Source organism: Sus scrofa, chromosome 3 (genome assembly GCF_054392235.1).
Source record: "Sus scrofa isolate SSC_HxYL_T2T_F1_AM1 chromosome 3, Sscrofa_HxYL_maternal_Yorkshire_Landrace_v2.0, whole genome shotgun sequence".
NCBI classification, from domain to species: domain Eukaryota; kingdom Metazoa; phylum Chordata; class Mammalia; order Artiodactyla; family Suidae; genus Sus; species Sus scrofa.
Window position 1 is genome coordinate 6,732,063 of NC_139385.1, and position 20,941 is coordinate 6,753,003.

General features: G+C 41.1%; 1 protein-coding gene across 1 annotated transcript in view; it reads left to right on the forward strand.

Moving 5' to 3' along the window:
• The first annotated feature begins 270 nt into the window (after positions 1-270).
• The window catches only part of CYP3A227 (cytochrome P450 family 3 subfamily A member 227), a 29,326-nt gene continuing 8,655 nt past the window's right edge, over positions 271-20,941 (forward strand). Inside the window, exons 1-10 of the mRNA XM_021086162.2 lie at positions 271-430; positions 1,222-1,315; positions 2,839-2,891; positions 4,633-4,732; positions 11,120-11,233; positions 11,482-11,570; positions 12,832-12,980; positions 16,732-16,859; positions 17,943-18,009; positions 19,763-19,923. Coding sequence (XP_020941821.2) covers positions 360-430; positions 1,222-1,315; positions 2,839-2,891; positions 4,633-4,732; positions 11,120-11,233; positions 11,482-11,570; positions 12,832-12,980; positions 16,732-16,859; positions 17,943-18,009; positions 19,763-19,923 — 1,026 coding nt within the window. The 5' untranslated portion in view covers positions 271-359. The remainder of the gene's footprint in view (positions 431-1,221; positions 1,316-2,838; positions 2,892-4,632; positions 4,733-11,119; positions 11,234-11,481; positions 11,571-12,831; positions 12,981-16,731; positions 16,860-17,942; positions 18,010-19,762; positions 19,924-20,941) is intronic.

The following is a 20,941-nucleotide window of genomic DNA, read 5'->3' on the forward strand; positions in this document are numbered from 1 at the left end:
GACAAGTGCATTTTAGAGGAGATTAATAGCCTGTGGTTTTATGTGAGTTTCTGTAATGCTTGGGATTACTGATAACCCTGACTGAGTTGTTATTGAATTCCCATAGAATATGAACTCAAGGGAGGACTAACTGGAGTGTCCATGATGTTTTGCCAGCGCTCAAGGCAGGAGGGGCTCCTGCAGGTGGAACACAGGGGGCTCTTCCATTGGCTGCAGCTTCAGCCCCACCTCCTTTCCCAGCAGTTAAACCTCCAGCCCCAATGACTCTCTAGTGGGCAGCAAGGGGACCTCCACACTCTCAGAGCAGCACACACAGCTGAAGGGACACTCAGAGGAGGGAACCCCAGAGGACGGTGGCCATGGACCTGATTCCAAGTTTTTCTGTGGAAACTTGGCTTCTCCTGGTTACCAGCCTGGTGCTCCTCTATCTGTGAGTAACTGTCCAGACCTGTCTCCTCCATAGCCTTGGGCTTGGGGTGCTAAATAGGTCCTCCTTTCCCTGTTTTTTTTTTTAATTATTCAATGGATTTTATTACATTTATAGTTGTACAATGATCATCACCGCCCAATTTTATAGGATATCCATCCCAAACCCCCAGCCCATCCCCCCACCCCCAACCTGTCTCCTTTGGAAACCATAAGTTTTTCAAAGTCTGTGAGTCAGTATCTGTTCTGCAAAGAAGTTCTTGCATCCTTTTTTTTTTTTTTTTTTTTTTTTTTTTTAGATTCCACATATGAGTGATAGCAAGTGATATTGGTGTCTCACTGTCTCACTATCTCTGTCTGTTTTGAAGATCAAAGTTAACTGAGAAAAAGTTGCTAGAGCTTTCAGTGGTACAGAATTTTTTTTCTCATTTCTACCTAGAATGAGAATCTCCAAATTATGGCAGAATCAAGTAACTCTTAACATTAGTTTTCTGGAAGAACACCAGCCTGAACTCAGGAGCACTCAAACTGGAAACATATATGAAATATTTGTTCTAGGATTGGGACCTTTTAGACTTCAGCTGCTTTTAACTAATCATTATTACCTTTGATGGATCTCATAGTGGTGGGAAATGAGATGAAGAGTGAATGTAATTATTCCTTTTTGAGTTACTAATTGCTTATTGCCTACATGTTACCTCTGAGGTTGATGATTGCAGGTCTGAGTCACTGACTAGCCAGCCCCAGCACCTGTTCCTCAGTCCCTGTGACCTGGTTTTCTCTTTGATTTTGTAGATATGGGACTTATTCACATGGATTTTTTAAGAAGCTGGGGATTCCTGGGCCGACACCTGTGCCTTATTTTGGAAATATTCTGGCCTACCGTAAGGTATGTGTTATTTGAGCTCCCTCTTTGCTTCTTACAGTTGCCAATTCCAGCCAAGTTCCTCAGTAAAAGTTCCTCTCCTCAGGAAGAGGAAGTTCTGAGGTTTCACACTTTCCAGAAAGGGCACCATGGCCCTTGCGCAGCACATGGCCACATTTACCCCACAGATGCATTGTCAGCTGTTAGGAACCTCAGCTTTTCCCTCAGACAACTCAGCTCTCTGGCTGATTCAGCACAGGACTTGAAGTTCCAACTTGTGATTTTTGTGAACAGGATTTTCTTTCTCACAGATGCAGGTTCCCAGGCAGGGACAATCCCCTTTAGAAGAAGAGCATTACATGGGTGCCTGGTTTCATTAAGTTGTGTGCACTAGAGTCAAACGTTCCTGTTGGTAGCATAAACTATAGCCATAAGCATAAGAGTTCATACTTCATATCCTGATTCTCCCAACCGAGGCGCTCCTTGTCTCATTACTGCCTGAGAACTTCCTGAACTTCTTTCCCTCAGAAGCAATATTTTCCTTGCCACCCCCGCTTTCCAAATGAACTCCTTAGTAGATGTACCCCAAGACCTGCAGTTCTGGGACCTTCATTTTCATAGTTAAACCATCGAATATCACAGCAGAGGAGTTCCCATGTGGCTAAGCAGGTGAAAGAGCTGACATTGTTGTCTCTGTGAGGATGGGGGTTCGATCCCTGGCCTCGTTTAGTGGGTTAAGCATCTGGCATTACTACAAGCTGCAACATAGGTCACAGATGCCGCTTGGTACCTGAGTTGCCATGGCTATGGTGTAAGCTGTGGCTGCAGCTCAGATTTTGACCCCTAGTCCAGGAACTTCCGTATGCTGCAGGTGCAACTGTAAAAGGGAAAAAGAAAAGAATCACAGCAGAAACCTAGTGATAAGAAAATTCTTAAGTTTCAGGAGTGAAAACTCAGAGCAAGTGCTTTAATCCTCGCTATCCTTTGTGGAGCTGTGGCATCTCCCCATCTTTTCCGTGTTGAGCTGGAAAACTCGAAATCAAGTCCACTTTGCCACTTATTCACTCGCTCACTTTCTCACTCAACACACATGACTTAGCCTTACTTAAATATGCTAGACTAAGACGTCGCTGGTCACTGATGGTTTAACTTTCTAATTCTTCTAGAATTCTAGAGAGGGCTCATGAGGTACGTAAAAAGGATGTTTAACTAGGAAATGAAGGTGTGTGCAGGAAAAATTATACTTTTTCTCAGCTTCAGTTTTTTCATGTGTCCGTGGAAAATTAACTCAGAGTTACGAGATTTGAGAGACAACACTTAACACAAGCAAAAACACTTCAGAAAAATAAGGATTTACTCAGTATTCACAGACAAGGGTAAGAATGACTTTAAACTCTGTTTAAAAAATCTTGCCTCTTTTATCTTCTTTCCCCTTGCCAGTGAAAAATAGTAAGCCTGATTTGATGTGATTCAAATCATTTTTGTCCCAATTAGATGTATGTAGGGATCAGTACATTTCAACTAACAGTCCAATTTTTTTCTTACAGGGGATTTGGGATTTTGACAATAAATGTTTCCAAAAGTATGGAAAAATATGGGGGTAAGTATTGTATTCTGGAACTTTCCATTGCATAGATTTGCTATGGTGAGTCGCCCCCTTGTGGTGGAGGACAATCTTAGCCCAGAGCTCCTGGGGATGAAACCTTCTATTGTAAAGCTTTGGAGGCTTGTTCCACCAGGGACCCCAGATGTCAGCAGGTGCCCAGGTCCACAGTCTGAATCAGGCCTGCCGAGCCGCAGATCAGTACTTTGCTGCAGACTTGCATCACTTTATGCCCAGTATCTTGTTCCTCCTCTTTTGTCCATTTTTCCTTCCTTGAGGTGCCTTTAACTGCATAAAAATGCATTATTCCAGAACATTCTAACATGTGCTCATAAATGCATATTTTTTATCCTTTCCCATATGATTTACATTTTTTAACTTTTTTTTTTTTTTTTTTCTTTAGGGCCGCACCCATGGCCTATGGATGTTCCCATGTTGGGGGTTGAATCAGAGCTGCAGCTGCCAGCCTATGCCACAGCTACAGCAACCACAGCAACACCAGATCCCAGCTGCATCTGCGGTCTACACCACAGCTCATGGCAACACTGGATCCTTAACCCACTGAGCAAGGCCTGGGCTCGAACCCTCATCCACATGGATACTAGTTGGGTTTGTTACTGCTGGGCCGCCATGGAAACTCCCCACATGATTAACTTTTAATGAAAAGTCAATATTCTTTTAAATTTTGGATTTAATGTGTGCTTTTCAAAGAAGGACAAGTGGGTAAGGGAATAAGAAAAGGAAACCATTTCTGCTCAGCTTTAAGAAATTTCTCTGCACTTCAGTAGTCGTATTTTCTTTTTTTTTTTTTTTTTTTTTTGCTGTTTTTAGGGCTGCACCCACGGCATATGGAGGTTCCCAGGTTAGGGGCTGAATCATAGCTACAGCTGCTATCCTGTGCCATAGCCATAGCAACGCAGGATCCGAGCTGCATCTGTGACCTACACCACAGCCCATGGCAACGCCAGACCATTAGCCTCATGAGCGAGGCCAAGGATGGAACCTGCAACCTCATGGTTCCTAGTAGGATTCATTTCTGCTGTGCCATGATGGGAATTCCTTTTCTCTTTAAATTTTAACCCAAGCGTTTTCAACAGAAGTGTGTAGAAGTATTACTTTAACCACTGAATTCCTCTGGCTTTGAAGAAATGTGAGCTGTCTAATCCCGAGTGTTTCCAATGGGCTGCACAGACTTTATTCTGCAGAGTGGCCTTGGCTGATGGCCCTTCCCTTTCACAGCTGTTGGAGGTTTGGCGGGAGTAACGGGGAAGGTGTAACATGGTGCTTCTTTACTTAAGGCAAGAGGCAGAAGGCTCCACCTCTCCCTACCTCTCCATCGTCTCTCATCAAGTTCTCAGAAACCACAGGGCTTTGCTGAATTGCTGTGAGCCCAAAAGACAACATCGTCAGGTGAAAAGAACCCAGCCCTGGATCCTCCTTCTTCGATTTGCAGACACATTGTTGCCTGTCTATGCTCCGTGTGTCTCGGCTTTTCATCTGACTCTATGTCATATGCATTTTTTTCCTGTCTTTGAGATTATATTTAGAAAAGGCTGAGTAGGTGGACTCTCCTTAATTATTTATTTATTTTTGTTTCAAGTTCATGAACTTGCCTTCAATTGTTTACCAAGCTGCTAAGGGGTATGGAGCCTCGAGATGAACACGGGGACGTCCAGGTGTGGCTCCAGCTGCAGACACCGCATCATTAAATCTCATCCGCTCTGTTTTCCCTCCCCAGGTTTTTTGATGGTCGGCAGCCCGTGTTGGCTATCACCGATCCAGACATGATCAAAACAGTCCTGGTGAAAGAATGTTACTCGGTCTTCACAAACCGGCGGGTAGGGAGTCATGTTTCCATTTTGAAATATTTGATTACTAGGTTTTCCTTTTGAAATAAGTATAAGTGCACAGCTGTTTTCAAAAGAAAAAAAAAGCACAGAGAGGTCCCACGTTATGTACCCTCATCGTGTTTACCCCAGTGGTAATATCTTAAATAAATACGGTACAATATCAAAGCAGGAAATGGACATCGATGCTATCCACAGAGTTTATTCAGTTTTATGTGCACTCATCCGTGTGTGTTTGGGTGTGTGATGCTCTCTGAAAATTTACCGTGTATTTAGATTTGTGTAATGACCACCCCACTTAATACACAGAACTGTTCCATCCTGCATAAGCCTCCCTCTTGCTATTTTTTTAGTAGTCACAGTGTGTAGTTTGTCTCTTCCTCTTACCAGGGTCTTTAGCAGAGCAAACATTAAAAAAAACTCTGATGAGGCAAATGTATTAATTCTTTCTTTTATGGATTAGGCTTCTGGTGTCAAGTCTGAAACCTCTTCGCTTAGCTCTAGGTCTCAAAGTTTTTCTTTTTGATTCCCCTGACTATTATATAGTTTTATATTTTACTTGTACGTCTGTGATCCACTTTGTGCTAATTTTTGTATAACTGGTGACGTTTAGGTCATGGTTCTTCTGGCTTTTGTTTGTTTTTTTTCCGGTAAATGTCTAAGTTGTTCCTCCATCATTTGTGGAAAGACAAACACACGTCCTTTTTTGCACCACTGTCAAAAATCACTTGCAGCTATTTCTGTGGGTTATTTCTTACTCTGTTCATCTTGTTGATTTTAGATACAGAGAACCACAGAGTCTTGATTACTGTAACTGCCTAGTAAATCTTAGCAGGTAGATTGTTCCTCCCACTTTATTTCTTTTAGAATTATTTTAGCTTTTTCAGGTCCTTTGCCTTTCCTTACAAATTTAGGGTAAGCTGATCTACATGTATAAAATAATTGCTGAGGTGTTTGATAAGAATTGAATTATCCCTAAGAATAACTTGGGGGAAAACTGTATTTTTACTGGCTCACGTCTTTGAATCCATGAATGCAGTGTGTTTCTCCATTTATTTAGATTTTCTTTGATCCTTCTACAGCATTTTATAGTTTTCTGCATAGAGGTTTCATACATGTTTTTTGTGTTATTTACACCTAAATTATTTCATTTTCTTTGGAGTGATTGTAAATGGCATTGTGTTTTTAATGTGTTGTTACATATTCATTGTTATTACACAGAAATGTGGTTTTATGTTGAACTCATATCTTACAAACTTGCTGGATCATTTATTAGTTCTAGAGGTTTCCTTATTATTTCCTTGAGAATTTCTCTATTGACACTTCTGTCAACTGAAAATAGGTATGTTTTTACTTTTTTTTTCTAATCTGTATGCCTTTCATGTCTTTCTCTTTTTTTTTTTTTTTTTGCCACACCCACAGCACATGGAAATTCCCAGGCCAGGGGTCAAATCTGTGCCACAGCAGAGACCCAAGCCACTCCAGTGACTGTACTGGAACCTTAACCCACTGGGCCACAGGAGAACTCCTCATTTCTTTTTCTTGTCTCGCCAAACTGACTAGGACTTGCTGCACTAGTTCAGACTTCTTATAATGTTGGAAAAGAATGGTGAGAGTGGAGTTCCCTTGTAGTGCAGTGGGTTAAGGATCTGGCATTGTCACTGCAGCAGCTATGGCGTGGGTTTGATCCTTGACCTGGGAACTTCCACATGCTGTGGGTGTGGCCAAAAAAAATGGTGACAGTGGACATCTTTGTATTGTTCCTGATCTTAAGGGGAAGCATTCAGTCTTTCACCATCTAATGTTATTTACTTATTTATTCTGGACAAAAGAATTATATGCACTTAAGGTGCAACATGATATTCCGATATATGTCTATGTTGTGAAATGGTTTCCACAAGCTAATTAATATATCCATCCCCTCCCCCTTTGTGTGTGTGTGGAATGAGCATTTAAAATCTATCATGAAGTTCCTGTTGTGGCTCAGCGTGTTAAGGACTTGACTTGTCCCTGTGAGGATGTGGGTTCAATCCCTGGCCTCCTCAGTGGGTTGAGGATCCAGCGTTGCCTCAAGTGGCAGTGTAGGCTGCAGATGGGGCTCAGATCTGGTGTTGCCGTGGCTGTGGTGTAGGCCAGCAACTGCAGCTCTGATATGATCCCTGGCCCATCCATGTGCCTCAGGGGTGGCAGTAAAAAAAAAAAAAATTATCTACTCTTTTAGTAAATTTCAAGTGTCCAAGACAATATCATCAACTGTAATCACCATACCTCAATTAGGTCTCCATTTATTCACCTTATAACCAAAAATTTGCAGCCTTTGGTCAATATCTTCTCTCCCTCCCCAGACTCCACCAAGCTTCTGAAAACCACTATTCCTCTCTATGTCACTGTCAGTTGGATTTTTTTCTGTTAGATTCCACACATAAGGGGATCATGCAGTATTTGTACTTCTGTGTCAGGCTTAATTCACTTAGTGTATTGTCCTTAAATTTCCTCCAAATTGTCCTAAATGGTAGGATTTTCTCTTTTAAGGCTGAATAATAGCCATTATATATATATAATTATTCACACACAAGCACACACATTTCTTTATCCTTTCATCTGCTCATGTACATCTAAAGTGATTACTAATAGGTTGGACTTTCTGTTGTTTAATCCAGATGTTTCCTAGATCCTTTGTTTATTCTCTTCTTTTTTCCTTTGTGATTTCATGATTTTTTAATAAGGGTGTCTTTGATTCCTTTCTCTTTCTCTTTTCTTTATCAACTATAGTTTTGGCTTAGTGGTTACCATGAAGCTTATAGAAAACATCTTATACATATAAAAGTCTATTTGAAGTGTGGGGTTGGTATAGATGCAAACTATAGAATTTGGAGTGGATAAGTAATGGGATCCTGCTGCATAGCACGGGGAACTCTATTTAATCTCTTGTGATGGAACATGATGGAGGATAATGTGAGAAAAAGGATGTGTGTATGTATAACTGGGTCACTTTGCTGTACAGCAGAAATGAATAGAACATTATAAATCAACTATAATTTTAAAAAGGCTATTTGAAGCTTATAAAGACTTCAGTTTATTCTCATTGAAAAGCCGGATGCTTTGAATCTCCCTCCACAACTTATTTTATTTTTTATTTTTTGGCTTTTTAGGGCTGCACCCACAGCATATGGAGGTTCCTAGGCTAGGGGTCAAATTGGAGCTGTGGCCGCCAGCCTACACCACAGCCACAGCAATGCCAGATCCAAGCCACATCTGCAACCTACACCACAGTTCACGGCAATGCCAGATCCTTAACCCACTGAGCAAGGCCGGGGACTGAACCTGCGTCTTCATGGATGCTAGTCAGGTTCACTTCCGCTGAGCCACGATGGGAACTCCCTGTTGTATGTTTCTGATGTCACGGTTTACAGTTTACCTTTGAACAGTGCTGGGATCAGGAGTGCCAACCTTGCATGTCAAAATTTTGCATATAACTTATAGTTATATAGTTATATAAGGGCCTCTGTTATGTGGTTCCTCTGTTTCTGAGATTTCTCTATATCTGAGTTTCTTATTCACAGATTCGACCAATCATGGATCATGTAGTCCTGTAGTATTTACTATTGAAAAAAATTGCACCTGTGTAAGTGGACCTACCAGTTCAAGCCTGAATTGTTTAAGGGTGAATTGTACATCTTTTTATATTATGTATCCATTAACAAATTATTTAGGGAGTTCCCAGGTGGTGCAGTAGGTGGATTAAGAATCCACCTGCAACAGCTCAGGTCACTATGGAGGCACAGGTCATTTCCCCGGCTGGCACAGTGGGTTGAAGAATCAGGTGTTGTGGCAACTGTGGCATAGATCACAGCTGCAGCTTGGATTCAGTCCCTGGCCCGGGATTTCCCATATGCTATGGGTGTGCTCATAAAGAATTATTTAAGCTGTAGTATTAAAAAACTCTTTTGTCCTTTTGTTTTGTTTTTTAGGGTCACACCTGTGGCATATGGAAGGTTGGCAAGTTGGAGTTATAGCTGCTGGCCTATACCACAGCCACAACAACGTGGGATCTGAGCTGTCTGCTCCCTACACCACAGCTCATAGCAACACCACATCCTTAATCCACTGAGCGAGGCCAGAGATTGAACACTCATCGTCATGGACACTAGTTGGGTTCGTAACCCACTGAGCCACAGTGGGAACTTCCAAAACTCTTTTGTCTTTTAACATTTACCCTAAGGACGTAAGTGATTTGTACACCATCATTGTAGTATAACTGTATTCTGAATTTAACTGCATATTTACATTTCCCAGTGAGTTTTATTCTTTCATAGGATTTCATGCTGCTGCTTAGTGTTCTTTCTCTTCAGCTTGAAAACCTTCCTTAGCATTTCTTGTAAGACCATTTTAGGAAGGATGAATTCTTTCTGCTTTTGTTTTTCTGAAAATGTCTATCTCTTCCTCATTTCTGAAGGATTTTTTTTTTAAGTATTCTTGGTTGGTAGTGGTTTTTTTTTTTTCACTTTAAGTATGCTGAATATATCACCTCATTCTCTCCTGACTTTCAGAGTTTCTGCTGAGAAATACTCTAACAGCATTGTGGGGTTCCCTTGTATGTAACAAACTCCATTTCTCTTAATGCTTTCAAGATTGTCTCTTTGTCTTCGATTGCTGACAGATTTAATGTAACATGTTTTATGAAGCCTTCTTTAAATTCAGCCTGATTGAAGACCTTTGACATCATGTACCAGGATTTCCCTCTATTTTCTCAAGTTTGGGATGTTTTTGGATATTATTTCATTAAATAAGCTTTCTGCTCCTTTCCCTCTTCTCCTTCTGGGATTCCCATAATGTGAATATTGTTTCACTTGATGGTATCCCATAAGTCCCATAGGCTTTCTTTATTCCTGTTCGTTTGCTTTTTGATTTTCTCCTCTAACTTAATAAGGTGAAGCCAAAGCATGTCCTTTGCACAATGTTATGAAAGGCTGGGGGATGTAGTCACTCGCCTGCTGTCCTCATTCCAGCAGGGGTAACTGTCTCAAGCTGGGGAGTTGCCTCTTAGCACTGAGCAGTAATGACCTGGGGTGTGGGATGGTACAAGCAAAATGAAACTATTCTCCTTACCCCTTTTCTGGGTTATTATTGAGGTTTTTTTTTTTTTTTCCTCTGCTGAATTGCTGAAGCTTCTTAAATGGACTCCTGAGCCTATTTTTGTAGGTTTTGTCAGTTCCCTAGCCTATTTTTGTAGATTGCTGGCGGTCTGATTGTTTTCCTTTGTGGGGGAATGGAGGCTAGTATCTACTATTCCACCATCTTAATGACATAACCCAGTATTTCACCATTAAATATGATGTTGTAGTTTTTATTTGCGTGTTTTTTTATGCCCTTTATCATCTTGAGGGGGTTTCCCTCTCTTCTAGTTTGAGAGGTTTTTTTTTTTATCATAAATAGGTGTTGGAGATATCCATTTTAAAACAAAACATAATTTGGGAAGTTCCCTTCGTGGCACAGTGGTTAACGAATCTGACTAGGACCCGTGAGGTTGCAGGTTTGACCCCTGGCCTTGCTCAGTGGGTTAAGGATCTGGCATTGCTGTGGTGTAGGTTGCAGATGCAGCTCAGATCCCACATTGCTATGGCTCTGGCATAGGCTGGCTGCTACAGCTCTGATTAGACCCCTAGCCTGGGAACCTCCATATGCCACAGGAGCAGACCTAGAAAAGGCAAAAAGACAAAACAAAACATAATTTTGAAAGAATGTGGAAATTTTCAAGCAGATTTGTTTCACAGGCTAATCCCATGCTGAAAAATAGAAGCATCTTTTTCCCCCCCTTCTTACCTACTCTAGGCAAAAAATACAAGGAAAAAGTGTTTTTCATATAATTGCATTATTTCTTCAGAATAGCAAATAGAGTCCTAATCTTCCAAGTGCTAGGCACTATTTCTTAAAAATAATCATCATATCAAGATATCCTCTTTTCCAGTTGCTCAGGCTTTGGGTATATATAAAGACACACACTTTGCCAAGGCCATCTGGCTCTCTGTCACCACTTGTACTTGGCACAGTGCAGGAGAATGAACTATGTCTTTTACCTGTCTATTCCCCTGGAAGAATAGTTTTCCTATCACATGTTCCATTTGCATTTAAAAGGAGAGTGGAATATAAAGTCTGGAAACAACATTAGGTGGCTGGATGTCTCCTTGACCCTCGTAGGAATCTGTGCATTAGGGATAAATATTTATTGAGAATCTAGCAGAGGGCCTGCTTCTAAGTACTCAGTCACTAAATATTTGTTGAATACTCGGTGCACATTTAACACAATTTCCAAAAATATTGAGACCTCCAAAACTTAAGTAAGGTAAAATGTTTCATTTTTTTTTTTGCCAACTCTAGACTTTTGGGCCAGTGGGAGTCATGAAAAATGCCATTTCTCTGGCTGAGGATGTGCAATGGAAGAAGATACGAACACTGCTGTGTCCAGCCTTCACCAGTGGAAAGCTCAAGGAAGTAAGCAAAGCAGAAGACTTTGGATTAGAAATGTAAAGAATAAGGAAGAAAATAAGATCATAGTTGCTCTCCAAGGAAGAGTCTGCTGAATTTGAGCTTTCTAAAATAGTCTTTTATCTTCCCCTCCTAGAAGAGACAGTATAAGATTCATTACAAAATGTCACTTCCTATTCCATTCATGGAAAAGCCAGGTCCTTATAGGACTTGAATCTTTTTATTTAACTTTGGGTGGTGTGTTTTTTGTTTAGATATTCCCCATCATTGACCAATTTGGAGATGTCTTGGTGAAGAACATGAGGAGGGAAGCAGAGAAAGGCAAGCCTGTCACCATGAAAGAGTAAGTAGGGGTTAAGCTGCTGGGATTCTGGGCTCTTTTAAGATGCTCAAGCTGCCTGCCATGGAGCCCAAATTCCCAGTACTGAGTTATTCTAGTGACCAGACAGAGGTAGGTGTGTAATGATACAACTCCAAAAGGCCAGCCTAGAAAGAGGGTGGCTCACCCACACAAGGAGGGCAGCCTGGAGAGAAAGAAGAAGCATGATTGGGCCAATGTGGACTGTAGATGGTATGGAATGGATACCAGGGAAGGGACTTGGTACCTACTGCTGGGCAGTGAGTGGGGTATGATCATCACAGAATGGAACTTGGTACAATTAAACCTCTTCGCAAGTTTGCTGAGGGTACCTGAAAATACTAAATATTCAACTTGGCCAGCACTTTTCTATCCTTCAGTCCAAAAAAAAAAAAAAAGAGAGAGAGAGAGAGAGAGAGAGAGAGAGAGAAGACCATGTACAAGCTATGGGCAGGGTGACCACAGAATTGATTGTTTAAGCCGTGATTCTTTTCATGGAGCGGGGACAATAAGTCAACTGGGAGGGCCCTGGAAAACCTGTGGACGTGTGATCACTAACCTGTTAAATCCCCTAAGTCAATTTTTAGATGGATTGATTTATTTTTAACTAGAAACATTTTTACTCCTTACATTTTGCAGAAATGACTGCCCTCAGGGCTACCACAGATCACTGGAGTTGGGGAAGAATGGGTCTTTCAGGATGCTTAGCAGAGGTGTACGGCAAGGTGGGAGGATGTTTCTGGAAATTCAGAACAGGGTGTTGCTGTTCTGGAATGTGCTAAAGAGGGATCAGCTCTGAGCACAGGGACTGTGGTGAGGCAAGACCCAGATCAATGCCCCCTTTCTTGGCTCCTGGAGGAAGTTCATTATTCTATCCTTTGTCCCACTCAGACCCAGTGCTTATACCCCTACTAGTGTCCACAGTCAAAGCACACTACTGTGCTCTCTCTGATTATGAGTGTCTACCCCCTATTCCTTGAGCTCATGGTGGGGGGTGTCTAACTTGCCTTAGTGACCCCCCTATGCTAAGCACAGGGCCAGCTATATCACTGGCATCTCATATACACTTCATGATAGTAACATAGACTCCTCCAATGATCCAGCAGTTGGTTCTGAAAGTATGTGGCTCTTTACCTGGCTTGCCTGGGCATCTAATTTTACTTGCATTTTGTCTTGTGTGTGTTGGACATGGACGGTAAAGAGGTGATGATTTTAACTGTCCATGTCTTTCGCTCTGTCTCCTCAGCATTGTTGGGGGCTTCAGCATGGACGTGATCACTAGCACAGCTTTTGGAGTGAAGATTGATTCCCTCAACAACCCGCAAGACCCCTTTGTGTATTATACCAAGAGGCTCTTAAAATTTGATTTCCTCGACCCACTCCTTGTCATTTCCAGTATGTAGACTAGTATATTTCTTTTTCTTTTCCTTCCTCCCCACCTCCATCCCTCCCTCCTCTCGTCCTTCCACCTTTTATCTCTTTCTTGCTTTTCTAAATATCTATATTGAGATATAATTCACATCTCATGTAATTTACCCATTTAAAATATGCAATTCACGGAGTCCCCTGGTGGTCTAATGGTTAGGATTCAGCATGTTCACTGCTGTGACCTGGGTTCAATCCCTGGTCTGGGAACTTCTTCAAGACATGGGTATAGCTAAACAAACAAACAAATAAATAAATAAATAAAATGTATAATTCAATAATAGTTACAACCTAAATGTCTGTCAACATATGAATGGATGAAGAAAATGCAGTATGTATGTGTATTATGTACCTATGTGTGTATATATATACTCAGACACACACACATATGCAATGGAATTCTATTCAGCCACCCAAAAGCGGGAAATCCTTCCATTTGCATAATGTGGATATACTTTGAAGGTGTTGTGATAAGTGAAATAGAATGGAAAAAATAAATGCTTAAATGCTGAATCAAAAAGAAAATCAAGCATATAGAAAAGCTATTTCAGATTTTTGGCTATCAGACGTAGGGGTTGAGTGGTGGAATTTGATGAAGGTGGTCCAAAGGTATAAAATTTCAGTTATAACATTAATGAGTACGGGTGGTGTAATGTGCGATGTGTGTTGCTAAGAGGGTAGAGCCGAAAAGTTTTCATCACAAGGGAGAAAACATTTCTATAACTGTATGAGGTAATGGATGTTAACTGAACTTATGTCTTAATCACTTCACAATATATGTGTGTCAAGTCGTTATGCTGTCCACAGTTGACTAATACAGTACTGGGTGTCACTAATAACTCAATAAAACTGAAAAATGTTTTTAGTGTATTCAGAGATGTGTGTGACCACCACAGTCGTTAATGGTAGGACATTTTTGTCAACTGAGAAACCCTGTACTTTCTAACCATCATTCCCCTTAGCCCTAGCAACCACAAATCTACTGTTATCTCTGTAGACTTGCCTATTCTGGAAACTTCATATAGATGGAATTTTATAATATGCTGTCTTTTGTGGCTGGCTTCTTTCATTGAGCATGATGTTTTCAAAGTTCATACTTTTTTTTTTTTTTTGGTCTTTTTTGCCTTTTCTAGGGCTGCTCCCATGGCATATGGAGGTTCCCAGGCTAGGGGTCTAATCGGAGCTGTAGCCAACAGCCTACACCAGAGCCATGGCAACACAGGATCTGAGCCACATCTGTGACCTACACCACAGCTCACAGCAATGCCGGATCCTTAACCCACTGAGCAAGGGCAGGGATTGAACCTGCAACCTCATGGCTCCTAGTTGGATTCATTAACCACTGAGCCATGACGGGAACTCCAAAGTTCATACGTATTGTAGCATATATCAGTACTTTATTTCTTTGTATGGTCAAATAATGTTCCAATATATGGACATTATGCTTTTGTTTTTCCATCCATCAATTTACAGACATTTGGTTTGCGTCTTCCTCTTGACTATTGTGAATAGTGTTTCATGCACTTTTATGTACAAGTTTTTGTTTGAATACCAGTTTTTTTTTTTTTTTTTGGTTTTGTCTTGTCTTTTTGTCTTTTTAAGGCCTCATCCATGGCATGTGGAGGTTCTCAGGCTAGGGGTCCAATTGGAGCTGTAGCCACCAGCCTACACCACAGCCACAGCAACACGGGATCCCCGCTGTGTCTGCAACCTACATCACAGCTCATGGCAATGCCAGATCCTTAACCCACTGAGCAAGGGCTGGAATCGAACCCACATCCTCGTGGATACTAGTTGGGTTCATTAACCACTGAGCCACGACGGGAAGTCCTGAATTACGTGTTTTTGATTATTTGGTTAAGTACTTAGAAGTGAAATTGCTGAGTTACATAGTCAGCAATATCTTTGTTTAATTTATAAGGAACTGCTAAACATTTCCCACAATAGCTACACTGTTTTACGTTTGCATCAATCACGTATGAACGTTCTAACTTCTCAACATTCGTGCAAACACTTGATCAACGCTTTTTGATTGTGACCATCCCACTGAGTGTGAAATGGAATTTCACTGTGGTTTTGTTTGTTTATTTCATTGTGGTTTTGGTTTCTATTTCCAATGGCTAGTGATGTTGAGTAACTGTTTATGTTTTGGGCCATTTTAATATATTTTTAGATAAGTATCTAATCAAATCCTTTGCCCATCTATAGTTGGATTGTTTGTCTTCTTGTCGTTGAGTTATGAGTTCTTTATGTGTTCTAGATAAAGTCTCTTATCAGATAGGTGACTTGAAAATGTTTTTCCCCTTCCGTATGTTCTTCACTATATGCTTTGAAGTTCAAAGGTTTTTTTTTGTCCATGCCCATGGCTTTTGGAAGTTCCTGGACCAGGGATTTAGCCTGTGCCACAACAGTGATAAGACCAAGTCCTTAACTACTAGGCCACCAGGGAATGCCATAAAATTTATGTAAGCACATATATTCCTTTTTTTTTTTTTTGGCTGCACTGGCAGCATGTAGAAGTCCCCAGGCCAGGGATCAAACCCACGCACAGAAGCAGCCCAAGCTGCTGCAGTAACAATGCCAGATCCTTAAGCTGCTGCACTTCAAGAGAACTCAAAGACATACATTTTTGGTCTGAGCTTTTCTTGGTCAAATTGTGGGTAATTTTTTGATGACTAACTCAAACCTTGTACTTCTTACAGGTCTATCAGATTGTCTATCTCTTTTTTTCATCTATTTCTGTAGTTTATGTCGTTCCAGGAATCTGTCTGTTTCATCTAAGTTATCTAATTTCCTGGCCTATGACTGTCTTTGGTATTCCTTTATATTCCTTATTATTGGTTTAATGTAAGTAGTAATCTCCTTTCTTTAATTTCAACACTAGCAAATTGAGTCTTTTGTGTTTTTCTCTTGGTCCATCTGAAAAGGCCTTTTAAAAGAATCAATTTTTTTGTTTCATTGATTTTTCTTTATTGCTTTTTATCCTCCTGTTCCTCAGTTTCTGCTCTTATCTTTATTTTTTTCTTCCTAACGCTTGCTTCAGTTTTTATTTGCTCCTCTTTTTTGAGTATGTTCACTTGGAAAGTAAGGTTATTCATATGAAATTTTCGTTCTTCCAAAGCAGAGACAGATAAAGCCATAAATTTCTCTCTGAGTACTACTCTCGCTACAGTCCATCAGTTTTGGGATGTCATGACTTCATTTTTATCCTCTTCAAAGTAATTCCAGATTGCTCTTTTGATTTTTCTATCACCTATTGGTTATTTAGGGGTGTGTTGTTGAATTTCCACATATTTGTGAGTTTCCAAATTTTTTTTTCTAACTCCATTACATGGTGGTTGAGAGACATACAATGTATTAAATCTATCCTATTATTTTTGGAACAGCATGATAAAGTGAAGTAGCAGACCATGGCCTGTTTTATCTGAAAAAATGGTAGCTCAATAGCTAAAAGGCAATGAAGTCCAAGATAGAATCCTGTTACTCTAGTCACTGCAAAGATGGAGACAGGGTCACTGACTCCCTCCTATGGTGATAGCCCCTATATGTGGACTTGGCCTCGCTCTGCCTTGGCTTGGACATCTGAACAAAAGTCAAAAGGGAGTGACTCCTAGATTGAGAACCTGGGTGTCTTTTACTCTCTGATTGGCAGAGCAAAGTACAGTTGCTTCAGGTAAATTTTGCATTTTCACTCTGATTTCATTTTATCTTTTTCCTACAGCACTCTTTCCATTCCTTCGTCCAATCTTTGAATTGTTAAGTTTCTCTGTGTTTCCAAAAACTGCTGTAAATTTTTTCACAAAATCTGTGAAAAAGATGAAAGAAAGTCGTCTCAAAGATGAAGATGTGGTAAGACCTGGTAGTGCTGCCATGAGGGTGTTCACTTTTGGTTAATTTATTGAGCTGAATGCATATGATTTATGTACTTCTCTGCATTTTTTTTAAAGATGGGTGGAGAATCATAGATTTAAGAGCAGGAGAGTTTTAATCTTTTGGGGTGAATGACTATATAATTAACCTTTTGGGCTGAATTCTTTGGGGGAAGAAGATAAGATAGTGAGTCGGAGAGCAATTGTTTAAATTAATAAGAGGCATGCCAATTAGTATGTCACTACATAAATATTGTTAAGATTTTGCCACTTGCCTTAAATAAGTCAAAGTATAAGAGTTATTTCTTAAAAATGAGTTTACTCATGTTTCACCAAATATTAGATTGGCAAAAAAAATCATTCAAATCCAAGACTTCTATTTCATGGATTGTCCAATGGAAGCCCCATCAGGAACCTGGTGGAATTTAGTCCACGTTAAATTTGAGCCTCTTGTAGTCTGGGTGGGCAGGGCTCTTCTCTGGGTGATGAAGCTGCAACCTGGTTAATCAGCTTTGCCTTTGTGAGGTCTGGAGACCCGTACAGGGATGCGTGCAGGTCAGGGGGTACAGGGCTGGGTACCCAGGATGGTCCTGGAGGTTGTGCAGAGATCTGGAAGGATCAGGAGCTTGAAGATGCTGCTATAAGAGCTGCAGATGAAATATCAGGGGGTCAGTTTATGTGGCCCTTCATTAAGAATGAAAGTTGGAGGGTAAAAAAACAATTGAAGTCATGGACTTTCTCCTGAGCAAATGGCTCTAACAAGAGAGAGAGCAACTCTCCAGTTAAGAAGCTTTCTTAAAAGTCAAAGAAGCCAGGGATCAGAAAGTGAGAACCAAAAGTGAGATTGGAGGTGATGGCTGGATTTCGCTCAGGAAGGCATCATGCATGGTCTCCAGGATTTGAATGTACATGTTTTATTCACTGAGGACTCAGAAAATGCTAGTTAGGCTTCTGCTCTTTGAGGGAACATACTCTCAGGAAAGAGGTGAAATACTGCACTCTTGATTTGTTTCTGACTTCACAGGTGACTTTGAGTCACTGAAATTTCTCTTTCTGATTCCAGCGTCGACTGGACCTTCTTCAGCTGATGATTAACTCCCAGAATTACAAAGAAATGGACGCCCGTAAAGGTAACCACGGAGGTTTCAGAGGGGCCACTGTGGGGAGGCCCAGAGAAAGGGGTGGTTCTGAAAATGTGCGGGAAGTTTTTCCAGGCAGATGAGAAATTCTGCCACATTGAAGAAAGTCACACATTCAGAGAGAAACGGTAGCCAGAGGTGCTTCCTAGAAGTGGGCAGGCACAACTTTGTTCAGAGCTTGAAGGGCAAGTGCAGCAAGGAGGTCAGGCCCAGAAGCCAGTCCTGGTCTGTGCATCCCCTACAGCGGAGCCTCTGGGGCCCTTGTTTCCAGGGTGGATGCTCAGGCTCCTCCAGACCCACTGAGTCAGAGCCTCTGCCTGGAAATTTGCATCAAGGCTTCATCACATCAGGAGGCAAGAGCCCCAGGGTTGGTGACCTTAACTTGGAACACAAGGTTAAAGATGTGTTCATGAGCTTACTCTATGCTAAAATTTACTTTTTGGAGTTCCCATCATGGCTCATTGGTTAACGAACCTGACTAGTATCCATGAAGATGCAGGTTCGATCCCTGGCCTTGCTCAGTGAGATGAGGATCCTGTGTTGCTGTGAGCTGTGGTGTAGGTCACAGACGTGGCTTGGATCCCGCATTGCTGTGGCTGTGGTGTAGCCTCGCAGCTATAGCTCCGATTTGACCCCTAGCCTGGGAACTTCCATGTGCATGGGTGCAGCCCTAAAAAAAAGACAAAAAAATTTTTTTCCTTCGTACTTAATAAGTAGCTTGTGAGAAAAGCCTTTGAAATTGTAAATATTCTGTTCTTCTTCACATTGTCACGTACTGGTTTTTATCATCCATGGATGGTTTTTAACTGAAACCATTAATGTGATGTTTGCCAAATGCTGGCTTTGTAATTCCATCATTCTACATTTATGAGTTGATTTTCTTCCTTTCTTTCTTTCTTTTTTTTTTTTTGTCTTTTTAGGGCTGCCCCCTTGGCATGTGGAAGTTACCAGGCTAGGGGTCAAATCTCTAGATCCTTAACCCACTGAGCGAGGCCAGGGATTGAACCTGCATCCTCATGATGCTTGTCAGATTTGTTTCCACTGTGCCACAATGGGAACTCCTGTGAGTTGATTTTCCATTGTCAGGGAGAGCTTTCCTTTCTCCCCCATCATCGATTTATTTATCTCTATCGGTACATTCTCAGATGTAATTTATCCTTATATCATTTAAAATTTTGATTCTCAAATTCTCTCAGGTTTATCCACTGGATCCCTTTTAAGTAGGCTCCTGTATCCTTTCTTTTATCTTTTATTTTTTTTTCCTCTTAAAATTTCTTCCAATATTTTCCCTGCAACATAGCCTTAATATTGCAAAAATCTCAAAAAATATTCATGCTGTGCTTGCTAGAAGAATGTAATTTTTTGGAAAAAAAACCACACTACCCATACTGTTAAGTTAAAGTGCATTTAGGATTCTCTAAGGGACAGACTGATAATACTGTTCATGTTGGACAGAAATGCTGTCTCTTGAAATTACCCAGTTGTGTGGGTGGGAGGTGGCATAACTAGAAAGAGAGGACCAGGAATGCTCTAGACCTTGAGAAAAACTGGATTAAGGCAATTTTTGTCTTTTTCTGGCTCTGTAAGGCAGACAGGAGAGTGAAAACCCCTCCCATTTTGACTCTGAATTGCTTTTACATTTCCCCCCTAGGGATCTGGGAGTTTGTCTGAATTTCTTATCACCTAAAACTGTGATGTTTTAAGTTGACATGCTTTGCCTGAAACGTCTTTCCTCTTCTTTTAGCTCTGTCTGACCCAGAAATGGTGGCCCAAGGTATTATCTTTATTTTTGCTGGCTATGAGCCCACTACCGATTCTCTTTCCTTCCTTTTCTATAAACTGGCCACTCACCCTGATGTCCAGCGGAAGCTGCAGGAGGAGATTGATGCGACTTTTCCCAATAAGGTGAGTAGATGATACCTTGGGTGAGGGAGGGAGAGATTTTTGCAAAAAGCATAAGCATCAAAATTTTCAGCTGTGCCATTTAGGAGGAATCTAAAGAATCAAAAACAAAGAGGGAAAAGCATGAGTAATGCATGCTACTCACAGCAATATAAGTTCTTTGAAAAAAGTGTGAGTCCTGGCCTATCAGTTATCACTATAATGCCAAGTAAAAAAAAAAAATCACAAAACCTCAGTGGCATCTAACAGTTAGCATCTGATGCTCTAGCCTGCTTGGTAATCCATTGGTATTGGCTGGACTTGCGTTGGCCTAGCTGTTAGCTGATCTAAGCTGGCTAGGTTGACTCTATGCCACGTTTGCTTTTCCTGCCTTTCAATTTCCACATATCTGCTTTTCAAGGCCATGGGAGCTGGCACAAGCAAAAGCCCAATTGGTGCCTTCAAAACTCTGCTTGCATCACAGTGAGCCAACTTTCCATTGGTTCAAAGCAAGCCACCTGGTTGACCCCAGCGTCAAAAAGAGAAGGCGCCACAACATGAGAGGGTGAAGCGTATGGACACAGGGAGGGGTGGAGAACTGGGACCGCTAAGTTAATCTACCACCCTGGGCAAACTGCTAACTAGGAGGAGCCTGGTAAAGGAAAGGGCATAGGGTAGCACATACTCATAGAATATGAGACCTGACTGTGGTTTTGACAAGTCTCATGAGCTTTCTGAGGCCTGGGTCTTTGAATTACAAAGTACACATTGTGACACCAACCTAATTAGAGATGATCTGTCTTCTCTTGTAAACCCCACGTTGGAATTCTTTTCATTGCAATAAGGTGGTCACCAAGCAATAGACAATTGCTAAAGCACTGTGTTCTCCCCTTTTTATAGTGATACTTACAGTGACAACAACACTATTGGCCCACATTTGCATTTTGCTGTGTACGTCTGTTCTAAATGTTTTCTATTTATAAATGAATTTAACATTCATAAAATTCTGCATTAGTCAGGAGAGGCTAGGTTATGCCTCAGG